Here is a 15,165-nt window from a genome sequence, read left to right as displayed (position 1 = left end):
CTTAAACCAGTGTTTTATCCATTAAACTGGATAAAATCCAGGTCATGGTTTGCCCATGAAGTGTCATCCTTCCTTGTCCCCAGGCTGTCAATCACTGGGAAGAATGTTTGAGGTCAGACCTTAGCATGTATGTCCTGTGGATCCTGTGGTACAAACACTGACATGAGAATAATAATTAACTTTATTGGAGCCTAATTTATCCAGCTGTTATTTCTCATTACATATTTCTGTTGACATGGGCCCAAATACAAACACTGATTGGGCAAAGTTCATGCTCATGAAATCAGTCTCACTTAGAGTTTCACAGAAAGGTGCTATCACTGCCTCAATGCTGAATCCTCACTGTTACTGTCTTGGGAGAGTTTGCTTTTCTACGGAATCACAAAAAAAACCCCAGAAATAGGCTCTAATCCTAAACCCACACTGATCCTGGGGTTGATTTACAGAGGAACAGAAGCAATACTGAGAATGCCTTTTGTACCATGCTTGGGTAAGGGTCATGACAGATTTTGATTGATTATAGAGCAGGCCTGCTCTTAAATCTCACAGAATCCCAGAATGGTTTGGATTGGAAGGGACCATAAAGCTCATCTGCCATGGGCAGGAATTCCTTCCCCTAGGCCAGGTTGCTGAGAGCCCCATCCAACCTCGGAATGCAAGAGCGGTTTAAGTGAGTTGACTTTGAGCCCGTTGAGTGCAGAGCAGACCCAGAGATTTCACAAGACACAGGTGAAAATTCAATCTCTTTATTTCCATTCATCAGGCTCTGGATTTGGGACCACAGTCACAAAGCCCCTTGCTCTCCCACGTGCCTTCAAAGCAGGCATGCCTATGGAGCACATCCTAGCAGGTCTTTGATGCAGGCACCTCGCTCTGCAGCTGCCTTCCCTTGTGCATGGTGACCTCGAGAAAGGTTTGTGGATGTGCAAGGCAGCAGCAAGGGCCAAAGTGTTGGGGTGGGGAGGGATTCACAGTGGATGTGGCAGTGGCTTGCTCTTGAACTAGCCCTGTGTGCAAGGATGGGACCGTGGCTAGTCCACACCAGTGATAACATCATCTGTGGTGAGTAAAGATCACCCACAGTGCTTCCCTAGTGATTCCCACTTGAGGCTCTGGGAGTGCCTGTAGGGAGAAGTAGTGTTTATTCTCAGTAAGGCAAGGTCATGTTATAGCTTTTATTTTTTGATTGCTTTTGATTTTCTGAACTGGTGCAGGCCAGTCTTTGTTGCTTTTGCTAAAGGCTGCTCTTGCATTCTTTTATCTGGAAGATCTCAACAGGTGTGGGTAAAGTCCCACTTGCTGCCAAACAGCATCCACTGGTAGACTTGTGACTGCATGCATGGTTCCTGAGAGCAGTGAGAGTTTGTTTATGGGCTTTGAGTCTATTCTCTATGGTGGAAAAGGATAATATGAAACAACCTCTTCCGAAACTCACGGTAATGTACAAGGAGAAGTCCAAGCAGAAGCCGGAGGGGAAATATCTTAGAAGCTTCCACGTGCATATCTGCTGCTTACTGCATCTTTGTTCAGCATCACATGTTCTCCCCAGCCCCTGGGGTGGGGGTCCAGCTTGGCTCAGGCTGTGACATAGACCTCCAGGAGCCCCCCGACCGAGTGCATGCGGTAGAACACACCCAAGGGGAGCCCGAAGTTCACGATCACAAACCAGGTGGAGTAGCCGTAAAATGACCTTTCCATTCCATTCTCGAAGACAGGGTGTGCCCCAAATGTGGGCATGACCCACAGCTGGAGAGATGTGAGGGAAAGAAACACAAGTGAGAGGATGACAAACTGTCCTCTACCTGCACCCTAATCTCAGCACTGGCTCAAGTGGTTGTAGGAATATTTCAGGAGTATCATAGTAGTCTCCTTGCCAGGAAGGAGAAGGAAAATCCCATAGTTATGCTGTTGACTCCTTGCTATAATTCAAATCATGTTGAAACCTTGGAAACCTAATGACAGCCCCATTCTGCCCCAGCCTGCTTCATCTTTGTACGGGCTTTCACTGTTTCCTTGGGCAATGTGTTTTCACTGGATTAAGGCTGCAGGGTTGACTCAAGATCCCAGACCACAGTGTACTTTATTGGGTGAGTTTCAAACCTGGAGACTCATATTTACAGAGGCTTAATGCTGGTGCCTCACATTTCTCCACCTTTCTCATGAAACACCCTTAATGAGCCTAATGGGGGTTTTTTCAGAGGCTAAAATCTTGGCAAGTAAGGATTTATCAGCTGTCTGCACCCATGAAATCCAGTAATATTTGACTCTGAGGGTGAAAGAGAGACTTCCTAATTATGAGAGTGGGGTATTAACAGCAAAACCGGTCTTGACTTGCCTCACCAGTAGGTTGAAACTTGGTGGGCAAAGGTTTTTTGTCTGGAATGCAAGAGAAAGACAAGGAGATCACATCTGTGTCACAGGTCACTGTGGCACAGCCGACCTGTGATGGAGCAGAGAGCACAATACTTACTATGATGTTGCACAAAACCAAGAAGAACGAGATCTCCCTCAATACTCTTCTCTTCCAGCTCAGGTGAGAGTAGGTATGGATATAGGACAGGGAAGCTTTCCGGATCTCCTGTCCCAGCTCCAGCACGCTCACTCGTCTCTGGCTGTAGGCTTCACCATTCTGCTCTTTAGTGTCTTCCTCTTTGCCAGGAGGTGGCTGGCTGTGCTCCTGTTTGCTGCTCAGCGTGGTCTCCTCTTCCCCAGGCAGCTCTGCAGCCACTGTGTGCTGCCCGGCGTGTCTGGCGTGTTTGGCCTCAGTCGCTGCTACAACGCGCCGCCGATGGAGCCCGTCAATGACAAAAACATTTTGGCTGATGTTCTGAAAGATGAGGAGGATAGAGTAGGACAGGATGAGACTGTTCAGCAGGTCCCTGGGGTCAGTGGCCACCAGGGCCACAATGGAGAAGTAGGACATGCCGATTTGGCCGAGGGCTGCCCCCATCAGCAGGACCACGTCCAGGCTGCGGGTTGGGTTCTTCAGCGTGTCCAGCTCTTTTTTTTCCAAGGCGTGGATGATTGTCCCGATCACAGCGCCCACACTCATCAGGGGCAGGAGCACAATGTAGTAGGAATAATAGATCACAAAAACCTGTTGGCTGGGGGCCAAGCTGGTGGCCTGGATCTGATATATCATGAAGACACAGGCCCCGATGATTACAGCAGCGGTGCCCAGCAGTGGCCCAAAGACCACCCCCTGGAGCTTGAATTTGGGCTTGGTGTGCAGGACATGGTGGTGGCTGATGCGTCTCCCCACGTTCTTCCACATGACGTAGAGCACGGAGCAGCAGACTAGGCAGTACTCGGTGTTGAAGGGGTAGAGCAGGATGTAGCCCTTCTGGAAGACTTTGCAGATGGTTGTGTTTGGGCATGTGCACAAGGTAGTCTCGTTGCCTGGAGCAGGAGAAGAGGAAGGTGACAATTAAGAGGGAGATGGCCTGGATTTCACGGCTGTCTTTGGGAGTTTCTTGTGTGCAGGCACAACATGTGTGTCATGTATTGGAAGCAGGGATCAGCAGGAAGTTAAATGGCTGCTGCTCAGTCCTAGAGGATGTGAGGATTCAGAATAACACAATTTAGCAAATGTCTTTTCCCATCCATGGTCAGCATGGATGAGAGACACCTCTTCCTTCACAGCAAAGCCTTCTCTATCTCTACCCCTGGAATATTAGATTCCCCTTTTCTTCCTCTATATCCTCAGAAAGAAGAGCACAGCAATTACACGAGCCTCTTCTAGTCTGGCAATCTTGTGCTTGCAGTTAATAGGTAAAAATGAGCAAAAATGCTAATTTATGGTGGGCTTTTCCTTTCCTAGCCCTCAGTTTCAGGGTTTCATAGCAGATCCCCTCCCTCCAGGTGAAGATGTTCTCCCCTTGCAGCCCATTTCCTCGAGACAGCCTCCAATAATAGGAAAGTTGCAGCATTTGGGGGAACTGCAGCTATCTGAATCACTGAGACCCAGAGGCTCCTCAGAGAAGTGCACCAGCCCCAAGCCCTACAGAGTTCAGAAAGGGTTTGGACAATACTCTGGGACACATGGTAGAATTCTTGGGGATGGTCTTGTACAGGGCCAAGAACTGGACTTAATGATCCTTGTGGGTCCCTTCCAACTCAGCATATCCTGTGATTCTGTGAAATGCTGTTTCCCTAGAAGTCACCTGTGTCAGCCTAACACCAATGGGGATGTGAAGAAGGAGCCTTGCCTGAAAATCGCCGCTCCACCTCGCGCAGCTGAGACTCAATCTCCACGTGCAGGGTATCATTGGTCACGGCCAGGAGCCAGAGGAGCAGGTTGGTGGCTATGGTCAGCATCAGCCCACACCTGGGAGGAGACACAGGACTTGTACAATGTGTGGAGATGGTTCATGGCCAGTGTGTCCTTCCCCTCTTGCTGGCCCACGCACAGATTTGAGCACACACGGGGTGTTTGTGCCTGCTCTGCCTGAGGCCCATGGGGCGTGGCTTTGCACAAACACAGCTGAGCACATTCCCACTTGCCATTTGCAAAGGAGCAGGACAGGCAGTGCCTGGTGAGACTGACCTAAGCTGAGACATCTCCCAGAGATAGGAATGGGGAGACTACCCTCTCTCATCCTCCAGTCTGTGAGCTGGTCCCTGACACAGGCAGCAGGAAGATGTTTGGGAGGAAGGAACAAGCTTTGCAGCAGTCCAAGGCACAAAGGAAAACTGAAGGGAGCTGGTGAGCCCAGGTCAGTGGAGGGAGGATGGGTCTGAACAAGGCATAGCTTGGTTCTTGTGTGACCCAGAATACAGGGTCTGTGTAGGAGCAGATAACCACAGTTCTAGCAGGAATCATAACTGACATCACAGGCAGAAAGGAAAAGTGTCTTTAGACCAGTAAAAGGCACCAGTAGAGCAATCTCCTCCTTTTTTTACCTGGTGAAGTTGTGCTGGACTTGAATGCAGTCCTTAGAGTGATGCCACAGAAAGTAAGCCTGCAAGTGGAGAACAATAACAGCGTGAGCAGGGTGAAGTTGGCAGCTGGCTGCACACGTGGTGGAAAGGGACAGGTATGTAGGTGCTGGGTGGGTTCGGTCGGGACGGAGACGGAGAGATCTCTATAGGCAGGTCTTGGGACACAGTCGGTTTATTGTAAAGGCGTGGGTATAGGGGCACTGCTCAGAGCTGCCAGACTCAGCTCTGAGCAGGCCCAAGAGAGTAAGCAGGTGAGAGAGAGAGAGAGTGTAAGAGCAAGAGTAAGAGCAAGAGTAGAAGTGGAAGAGAGAATGTCTGAAGTCCTGGTTACAATACAATAAATCATCTTCTGTACTGAATATTCTAATTGTCACTAACCAATCTAATACAAGATACAAATCCTATAGCATTTACATACAGCCTATAAGAGTTCTTATATTACCATAGAGTGTTACATCTTAACTTCTAAAAACTACTCTTTGGACCCCTTCTGCTGAGCTAGTAGGGTCTGCTCTGACCCTTGGACCTGTTTGCAAGCAGAGGGTATTGTTCCATCAAGAGGGGATTACTTCAGTGGCCATACCATTGTTTTCTAGTTGTTCAGTAACTAAGACCTGGTATTTCAAAAGTGGCTTTCATTTCGATGTCGCCTGTAGTTTTCATACTCCCAAAATCTTTTGTCAGGCAATCATATTTACAAGGTTTTCCTGTTTCATCTTCCCCAACACAGGTAGACAAGAAGGTACAGGTCCAAAGCAGGAGCAGGCCTGCCTCTGTGCAAGGGTGCAAGGACATGTGTGCACCTGCTGAGGCAGGTGCTGGCATCCTTGGGTAAGGGCAGCTTTTATGTGTGACTGCACTGAATGCACATCCTGGAGCTCTGTGTTCCTCTGTCCTGTCCATGTGGGCATTTGCTGCTGAGGTGGGAATTAGTTTACTTTTCAAATATGGCTTTGGGTCTGTAAAGAAGAGGGCTGGTGTTGAATTACAAGGTAAAAATGGTGTGAGATATCTTTGTGTACGAAGGATTTTGTTGGGCGGATGGATTGGCAAATACAAAGAGGGGCTGAGGCTCAGACTGGTGCAAAGACATCTCTGGCAAAACCTGAAAATTTCTTCTCCTCTCTCCTTACTTTGCTTCAAATCAAATTCCTCTGGATTCTATGGTATATCATATGAACACAGTCCTAGCAGGAATCTTAGCAGACATCACAGGCAGAAAGGAGAAGTTTCTTTAGACCAGTAGAAGGCACCTTTTCTCCTCTTTTTTTTACCTGTGCTGGACTTGAATGCAGTCCTTACAGTGATGCCACAGAAAGTAAGCCTGATTTCTAGGGTAATTTTTAATCTTTCTCCCCTGTCTCTCAACGTGGCACACAGGGAGTGCAAGCAGCATTTGAAGTGGCCTGTGATGCTTTAATGCCTTCAATGCTCAGGAGAATGCCCCATGTTCACTCACTTTCCCACATCTCCCAGCTTCCCCCCAACCCTGGGGCTCCCAGGAATGGGACAGAGAGAATAAAAAAGCTTCCAGAAGGGTAACGTGCAGTACCTGGGTGCAAATAAAAAGGATTCCAATGCTGGGGAACACAATTTCCACCCTGGATTTGCACTGGACGAGGATTGTGCTGTAGCCAATGTGAAACACATTCAGGAGGATGCTGCACGTGCCAAACAGCAGCACTGACCCTGGACAAACAGCAAAGCACCAGTAAATAAACACAGACACGTCTGTGGAGCATCCGAGCTTGGCTGGGGACAGGAGGTGTTGTGCTTCTTGGATTTGTGTGGATCTGGCAGTCTTTCTCCTGGAATTCTCATAATTTTAGGAGAAGAGGACAAAGAAGAGCTTTATTCCTGAACCTGATTGTGTGCTTTGACTGGTTAAAGGTGTTAAGAAAACGCAGGATATTTTCTTGTGCTTGGATACAAGGTGGGAATGGGGTTTTTGGGCTTTTCTGTGCAATGTGGAATGACAGGAGTAAGTTAAGGGTGGGTGATGCTTTCTGCCTTGTGGAAGAAACCTGAGATGAACACAGGTCAGCTAAGGCTTGTAGCAGCCCCATCTGCAGGAGCTGGGACCCTTTGATTGTTTCTCCCTTTTGCCTTGGACATGTCTCTACAGCTCTCAGGTACCTTGCAGCTTCCTTCAATTGATTCTCCCTGCTTAGTTAACATGACAGTGCCTAATTAAAAACTCCATAATAGACCAGAGGCAGGGCTGCTGGGAGAAGGGTAATTTCTCAAAGTGGGGCAAATACTGAAGGGAAAATCTCCCCGGAAAGCCTGGGTGTCACTGGGATGTGACTCACTGGGTAAGAATCCTTCCCTGGCAACGAGGCTGCAGTGATGTTAAACAAGGATGACGGTGACGTAGGACCACTGGTGCTCTTGGAGAGTAAACACAGTGATTCTCCTCTCACTTTTCAAGGTGCTCCTGCCTAAAACATTTCCTATGTCTTTCCCATGGTGCTCAGTTGCTGGCCTGGAAGTGGGTTATGCCTGGATTGCTCTTTGTGAAGGGACCAGAGAGTGAAGTTGGACTGGAGGCTGACGGGAAGCTGAGTTTCAGGCTCTCCTGGCTGCTCTGGTTCCTCTCTGTGGTACCCACTGTGCCCATCAGCCTGACAGGAACTGGGAGATTCCCGTGCCCTAGCTGCATATCCTATGGCTTCTAGCTCTTCTAGTAACAGGGGAAGAATTTCTTTGCCTTCCAAGCCTTTGGAAGAAGGCATGAGAGAAGAAATAAAAGCAGAACTTACCCCTAATCCAGATGGCTCCGGCGTGGGAGTCCCGGTAGAGCACTGCGTGTGGCTGCCGGCTGGTGCCCAGCAGGTAGTAAATAATCCAGAACAGGCACAAGACCTTGAGGATGGAAAGCAGGATCCAGACGTCTGCCAGAGTGATGGCCACCTGGTTGAAGATCATGCTGCTGATGAAGGCACTGCCCAGAAACACCACGTTCATGGCCAGCAGCCCCGAGAAGAGCTGCCCAGCCTTCTGAGCTTGCCGGTCCCTCTGCTGCACCGAAGAGCAGTGACGGTACAGCCAGAACTTCTCATAGTGGATCTTGGAGGTGTCTGTTGGGGCTGATGCTGACCTGCTCTTGCAGTGATGGCAGGGCCTGGAGACTTTCTTGTCAGACATGGCTCATCTGCCTGGGAGTCACTTGCTGCACTGAAAAGAGGGGAGGTTTAAAAGGGGGATGTGCTGAGATGGGAGGCTGTGTGCTCTGCTGTGAAGACCACTTATGTGGTGACTTCCCTTCCTTGCTTTGCAGCTTCCCCTTCCTTCTCCAGAAGCTGGATGAAGGGGAAAAGGAGATTGGTTTTTAGCCCAGGTTAGGCATTAAAAATTTCCCAGTGGACAGAGTCATTGCAGGGCACTGGGGAAAGGCCCTTCTGCCAAAACCTGTCCAGAGACACCAGCATTAAAGTGGGTGTTTGATGTCTCTGCCCTGCCCCACCAGTACTTGGAGCTGCTGGGACCAGAGGTGCTCAAACAGTTCCCACCCTCACCTTTCACAGCTTCTCCAGCCCTGGGTTCAGGTTTTCTCCTTTCCCTTTGTTGCCGTAAGGATTAGGTGGAAATGAAGAGCAAGCTCAGACCTGCTCTGAAATTCAGAGCTGTTTGATTTTCAGTTGATGGGTCCAACCTCTTCCTTTTGTTTTTGGGCTCTGAAAGTTGCAGGTTCCTTGAACGGTCACACAAATTGTGGGAGAGCTGGAGAGAATAAACAAAGGGTCTGTAAAGTTTGGAATAAGCTGCCCACCACCCAGGTGGGCTGAGACTGGGACACAATTAATACCTGTTTTTCTTTCTTTTTCTTCTTGTAGCACAAGGCTGTGAGGACACTGACACAGAGGAGCTGGAGAGGGATGGGCCCAGGCAGACATTCAGAGCCTGGGAGTGCTTCCATCCAGCTTTTGGTAAAATTTTGGTAGGACTATATTGCTCTTGAGAGTGAAATACTGCTCACATAAAGCAATCAGGCAAGATCAGCCTCTCTATAGATTTGGTACATGGAAAGATGCTTTCATTCCAGTGAGTGGCTCTGGCTGTAGTGAAGGGTGGCTGGAGTGAAAAAAAAGCCCCCTGAGATGTGCTTGGGGTGGAGGGGAACCTTAAACATTCTGTGATAGGTAGTCTTGGGGAGAAATTGTTTGAGGAGGGATGGAAATTTAGTGTTTCCCTTTTGTTTTGCATGTGCACAGAGGTGCTCAGTCTGCCCTTGCCCCTGGGACTCTGAGGTGAGCTGATCCTCTGGGTTTTGTGGCTGGCAGCAGGGATTCAGCATTTCTCTCTGAGTTGGTGAGTTTAGAGGGTCCATTAGGAGAGGATGGACCTCTCCATGGAAGGAGAAGATTAATTCGTGTGTCCCAGGATGAGCCCCCAAGCCCTGAGTTTCTTGGCACTTCTCTTACTGGAGATTGATCCTAGAATCTTCCCCATTTGTCTCCAAAATGCTCCTAACTTAATAGCAGAGGAGCAAACTCCCTCCCCTCTTCTAGGGCCATAATTCCTCTGCTCCAAAGTGGGCTTAGAGACCATAAAATCAGCAGGAAGCCCATTCAGGCTGCACCAGGAGGTACCCAAGTGCCCAGCCAGGGCTGCACACAGAGGCACCCAAGCCTTTGACCCCGTAGCTGTGCTGTGGGGACCACAGCCCTTACCTGTCTGCAGCCTCCTGCTGCCTGAGGAGCTGGCACAGCCTCGGATATGGCCGATCTTAAACCAGTGGTTGGAATGCCACCAGGATGCACGGGAGATCCTGACAGCCCAAGGTGCAGACAGGAGCCGTCAGGGCCGCTCCTCACTAAATGCAGCCTCTGCTCCCAGCCCATTGATTTATTTTCTTTCCACCTTGTTTACTTTGTGTCTATTATTGCCATTACATTAATTACTCAGTGGGAAGCTCTCAGATCTGCCGTGGGCAGCCAATGGGGAGCTGCTCCTTTATGCACCTGCTGGGTTGCCCCACGCCAATGGGCTCAGCGCAGGATGTGCCAACTGGTAAAACCACAAGCGGTGGTGACTAATTTGTGCCATGGCTCAGGCAGGTGTAGAGCTAATCTCCTGGCACAGGCTTGTGCTGGGAGTGCTTACCCACATTGCCTTGGCCAAATCCACTTGAGTTCCCCACTCCCTTGTTTTTAGGTAGATCCTAAGATTTTTTTTCTCACATGTATCACTTCTTTGTGCTTTTATCCAGGGCACAAATCTGACCCAAAAGGTAAAGCTTGCAGTCCACCCCTGCACTGGTGCAGGAATGACACCAGTTTGATGCCTTTTTGGCAGAAAGGTGCTGGTTTTGGGGGTGATAACTACAACCTACTAATGCTGACCTCAGAGTGAGACCCACAGGTGCCAACCCCACAGGGGTCAGGGATGCTTTAGGTCCAAGCTGTGCTGTTCTTGACCCTTGTCCTTTTGCAGGGCAAACTGATTCTGCCTTGGGACTCTGTGGTGAGATAATGGCCCAGGTTTTGTGGCTGGCAGCAGGGATTCAGCATTTCTGAGTTGGTGAGTTTAGGGGGTCCATCAGGAGAGGATGGACCGACCTCTCCTTGGAACGAGAGGACTTACTTGCGTGTCCCAGGATGAACCCCCAAGCCCCAAGGTCCTTACAGCTGGCAAACATGTGAGCTGGGAGTTCAGAGCCATGAAATAATTCCCAAGAAACTGATTAGGGGTAGGAGTGGGTGGGGGAGCAGAGGTTATCATGTGTGGGGCTGTGACGAAAGGGATGGAAAACAAGAGCGAAAGGGGCCCATTTCTCCTGGGTGAGAGCACCGGGTGTGTGCTGGTGCAGCCATTGTTTGATGTCTGCCAGCAAAAGGGTCATGTTTAATGTCTGACCAACCCCTTGCACTGCTGTGGTGGAGCCCAGGTGCTCCAGTCTGGGCAGATGCTCAAGAATACCCATGGCTGGATTTGTTCTGCCTTCCCCCAAAGCATCAGCGTCTCCAGCCTGTCTGGACAACCTGCTTGGATGTCCTTGCTCCTTTCTTTCATGTTTTGAGATCCCCTGAGTGCAATTGAGCTCTTTCAGGGGCCTCATTCTTTTCCAGACTCTGTTCCAGAGATCAGCAGGGAACTGGAATATTCCAAGAGCCATTTGGTGGCCTCTTTGTTGGCCAAAGCCAGCTATTTCTGTGCAAGGCATTAACAAACCTGCTGTTTTTCAGTGCTATGATCCTAAATTGGAGTGGCCATACAGAAGTGGGAAATGGAGGCCATGAGTCAGAATGTATCCTAAAGTTTGGCTGAAACTGGGGATTTCTCCTTCAAAGATGGACCTGAAATAAAATGTCGGTGCCTGCTGTGCTCCACTAGTTTTGTCAATGGGATTGTGCATCTGTGTTGCAAAGATGAGGCCTCCTTTCTAATCTGACTTGCCCTGTCTTGGCTTTGGAGCTGAAATTGAACCCAGAGGAGTTGTAAAACCCTGGGAAACTGGTTAATCCTCCTTATTTGGTCCTTGATTTGAAGAAGAACAGGTGTTTTACTGGCATGTATTGACACAAGTTTAACTAAGTCATTAAGTAAGCAAGTGTGCAGGAGAGGGGCCGGGAAAAGAGGTGAGTCCAGCTCACTGGTTCCATCACAGAACTCATTGCCCTGGAGAAGCTGCCTTTACTCAGAGGTTGGGAGAAAGCTGGTAAATGTCAGGAGCCATGTTTACCCCTCTGCTATCAGCAGACTGCTTATTAATGGTGCTATCTGTGCACTTAGCTGTAATAACAGCCAGGCCAGGCCCAGCAGCTCTGTAAACAGGGCCTGGGAGGAAGGAGGTCCGTGCCCAGCCGCTGTGTTTGTCCAAAGGCCACCTGAGGAATGCCAGGCTCCTCACATCTCCCCGGCCTGCCCACGCCCTTCCTTTGGCACTGATAACCGAGGCGGTGACATCTCCTTGGGGCTGGGAGCGAGAGGCTTCTGGGGTGACTGCAAAGAGCAGCTTCATCCAATGTGGGTGAGGGTGAGCTGTGCTGCACTGCCTCGCTGCCTCCCTCTTCCCCTCTGATGGGCTCTGGGGGTATGACCTGGCTCCACTTACGAGTGTGTCTCTATCTTCCCTGCTGCCTCTTGGTACCTTTTGACCTCCTGCCAGCACTGAGTTGCTCCTCAATGCTAAGGACCACTGGGAAGTGCCTCTGCTGCCACCACCTCCTGACCTGGTTCTCAGCACACCACTGGAGCCGATCCTGCTCACAAGGCACCTTGTGCTGCAATCCCATCCCTCATCGCCAGCCGTGTGACCTTCTCAATCCATCCACTTTCCATCTGCTGCACTGATAGATAATAATTAACTTGGATTTCTCCCATCTCAGGCACACCTCAGAGCAAATCACCCAGATAAATGGTGGTTTGTTTTGGGTTTTTTCCCCTAATAAAACAAATCTCGCCCTCAAATAACAGATGATTAAGAAGCAGAGGAGGGGACGCAAAACCCAGGTAGGGGTGGGGTGGTGCTTCAGGCCTGAGCCTGGCTATGGTCTTCCCTGCTCTTTTCTGAGCAGTGATTTCTGTCTCCTGCTCTTCATCTCTTCCTTCTCTTGCTGCTCTCCCTTGCTGGCTCTGGCACCATGTCCCTCAGGCCAGGGTCTGAACTGAGACCTTTTTAACACTCACACATTGTCCCAAGTCCTGGGACTGGAGCTCCTGAGCTCAACCAGTGCTGAGCTCCTAACCCTGCCATCCCCTGGGGAGTGATTTCTATTTGTGGGGATCCAAGTTCCACCAAACCCCTGCAGCACAGCAGATGCTCAGATCCCTGGGAGGCCAAGGTGGATTTTATACCAAAGTGGGGAAAACTGGAAGCCCCTGGCAAGACATGGTGAGGCCCAGGGCAGCCCTTTGCTTTCCCATAGCTCTTCATTTGCAGTGACTGCCATTTAAACAGCCATCCTGAAGCACATCTCTGTCCTGGTCCCCCATACCTGAATGGGGATGGGATCTCTGCTCCGTAAGGCTCTGGCAGGAGCAGTCAGCAGGATGCTGCTGATGGCCTTGGGGCCCAACCTCATCCTCTGCTCTGACACAGGCTCTCTGCTCACCCAGCTCCCGTGCCTCAGTTTCCCTCCTTCCAGGCATGGAAGATGGAGCTACCAGCAGTGTTTTTCTGCAGGGATCTGTCACAAAGATGTGTGTACAAAGGGCCAAGCGTGATCCCTTCATGTAACTCAGGTACTCTGTGTTTGTGGTGTCCTCCCCTCCCACCAAATCCACCATCAGGAAGATGCATCCCACTCTTTAACCGGGCTTGAGGAGCTGTGTCCCAGACCTGAGGGGGAAGGGGCACTGATGGAGCAGCCAGCAGCAGGCACCTGCATCACCTGCCAGAGGGGAATCCCAGGGAAAGGCATGGATCTGTGCACTTAGGAGATGGCAGTGCCACTCCAGAGTGTGCCTGGGTTTGGGTGACACACCTGGGAGACTGGGTGTGCCAAGGAGTTGCCCAGGGACATTTGGATGATTCTCCATCAGCCTTGGAGCACACCCCTTTGCACAGTAACTGACCATGAGCTGATACCTTCTAGTAGATGATTCTTGAACCTACAAGAGGGTTTACAGTGGAGTTTTCTTAGGGTTTGGATTTTTTTCCTTTTTTGGATTTGTGCTCCCTTTCCCTCTGGCAATACATATGCCCTCCTCTATGGATATACCCCTTTCTTGGTATATAGCTGGGGTTCACTGGGGTTTGTGGCTGGAGGGCAGAAGAAGAATTCAGCCCTTGGTTGGAAGCCCCTGCCATTCCTGTGCTTGCAGCCTGGAGATACCTCAGGTTAGCCAGGGAGCCTCTGCCATCCCCAGAGCATTTTGGTTTATCCCAACAGGACTGTGGTTGGATGTTGTGGTTCCAGCTGACCTACCACCCTGGAGTGGTTGATTTGGGATTATTGCCTGTATCAGTGCTGCTTGAGCTGTTGGGGGGTTCTCCTGACACCCACCCTGAGTTTATTTGGCCCCAGAAGTGCCCCTACAGTTGCTGTCCTGGAGAAAAGAGCAGTTCAAAATGTGCCCTGCTTGACCCAGTGCACCCATTGCTGGGAACCTGGGAGCAGGCACCACCAGCAAGAGCATGGAGGAGCAAACCTAGTGTGCCCCCTGGGAACAGACTGGGTGATTGAAAGTATTTTCTGCCCCTGCGTGTGCTCAGCAGCTTGGGCTCAAACAATGTGTGGGGCTGTACGTAGGACTGACGTCTGTGCACTGTTTGCGTCTCTTTTCTGACTTAATTTCAACTGCAGGAGCCACAGAATAATGAGGCTTTTGTTTTAGGAAAGGTAAGGTTTCTAGAGAAAGATTTTATCTTTACCAGAGCAATGGTAAAAATAGATCCAGGCCTTTGCAGGGTCGGTGGGGCTGGGGAGGACTCCCAGGCTGGTGAGGGGAAGGACTGACCCAACTAGAGATGCTGGATCAGTGCAGCCCTCTGAGGGCAGGGGAATCTGGGGTTTTCCCCATGTTCTACCCAGATCAGAGAAAGGCTGGCAGACAGGAACACTGGTGTCAGACCAGCCAGAGGCACTGGTCCCTGCTGGTTTGGTGATCTGGGCTTGGAGGGGAAGGTGGTTGGAAATGCGTCAGCCTGGCTGTGGGGTGGAAAATTGCATCACTCCATTTCAAGTACCATGATTTCCATTTATTATTTTTACTTTGGCAGATGCGCACACGTCCGTAGGAAAAGGCTTGATGATTTCTGCCACCTCTGCAGTGTTTGTTATTGGAACAATAAACCCTTTATTGGAATGGTTAAACCCTGATTTCTTGAGGATGCAGACAGAGCTCAGCTGTGCCAGTTTGACATGCACCCTCCTGTCCTGGCAGCGAGGGCTTTCTGAGGCTCTGCTTGGATGCTGGGTACAGCAGAAGGGCCCATTTCTACCTCCTGCAGCCCAGGACTCCTGCTCTGAAAGCCCCCTCAATCATTCAGTGGTTCATGGAGAGCTGCAGGCACCCAGAAACCTGAGTCAGGGCCCCAGGGCTCGGGTGCAGGGCTGTGCTCTAAGCCTCAAAGCACACACAGGCTTGAGGGTGCAGCACCAGCATCCTTCAGGACACTGCAGATCAAATTGGCCATGGCATTGCATTGATTTCTGTGTCATAGGGTCCCTTCAGGAGTTCAGTTACAGTGAAAATCAATAAATAACTTTGCATACAAAAATGTTCATATATTTAAAAAAAAATCATTATGTATTAAAAAAAAAAAAAGAAAAAAGA

The 15,165-nt window shown here is 50.0% G+C and overlaps 1 protein-coding gene across 2 annotated transcripts; it reads right to left on the bottom strand.

Annotated features, from left to right (window-relative positions):
- Positions 1 to 730: 730 nt before the first annotated feature.
- Positions 731 to 9,923, bottom strand: OTOP3 (otopetrin 3). Of its 2 annotated transcripts, none has more exons than XM_042032495.1 (8): positions 9,615 to 9,923; positions 8,460 to 8,664; positions 7,704 to 8,113; positions 6,494 to 6,630; positions 4,903 to 4,961; positions 4,209 to 4,327; positions 2,471 to 3,399; positions 731 to 1,746 (listed from the first exon to the last, which is right to left on the bottom strand). In XM_042032495.1, the coding sequence occupies exons 3-8, from the start codon at positions 8,086 to 8,088 to the stop codon at positions 1,576 to 1,578; spliced, it is 1,800 nt and encodes a 599-aa protein (XP_041888429.1). In that variant the 5' UTR covers positions 8,089 to 8,113; positions 8,460 to 8,664; positions 9,615 to 9,923; the 3' UTR covers positions 731 to 1,575. The 2 variants fall into 2 exon arrangements, with proteins under 2 accessions (XP_041888429.1, XP_041888428.1); XM_042032494.1 differs by having other exon boundaries at positions 7,704 to 8,118; positions 9,615 to 9,922.
- Positions 9,924 to 15,165: the final 5,242 nt, after the last annotated feature.

This window comes from Corvus kubaryi, unplaced genomic scaffold (assembly GCF_017639235.1).
Source record: "Corvus kubaryi isolate FWS band 111438036 unplaced genomic scaffold, C.kubaryi_AGA036_p1.0 37353, whole genome shotgun sequence".
Classification (NCBI taxonomy): domain Eukaryota; kingdom Metazoa; phylum Chordata; class Aves; order Passeriformes; family Corvidae; genus Corvus; species Corvus kubaryi.
Note: the sequence above shows the minus strand (reverse complement) of the source record. Positions and strands in the feature narration are given on the sequence as shown.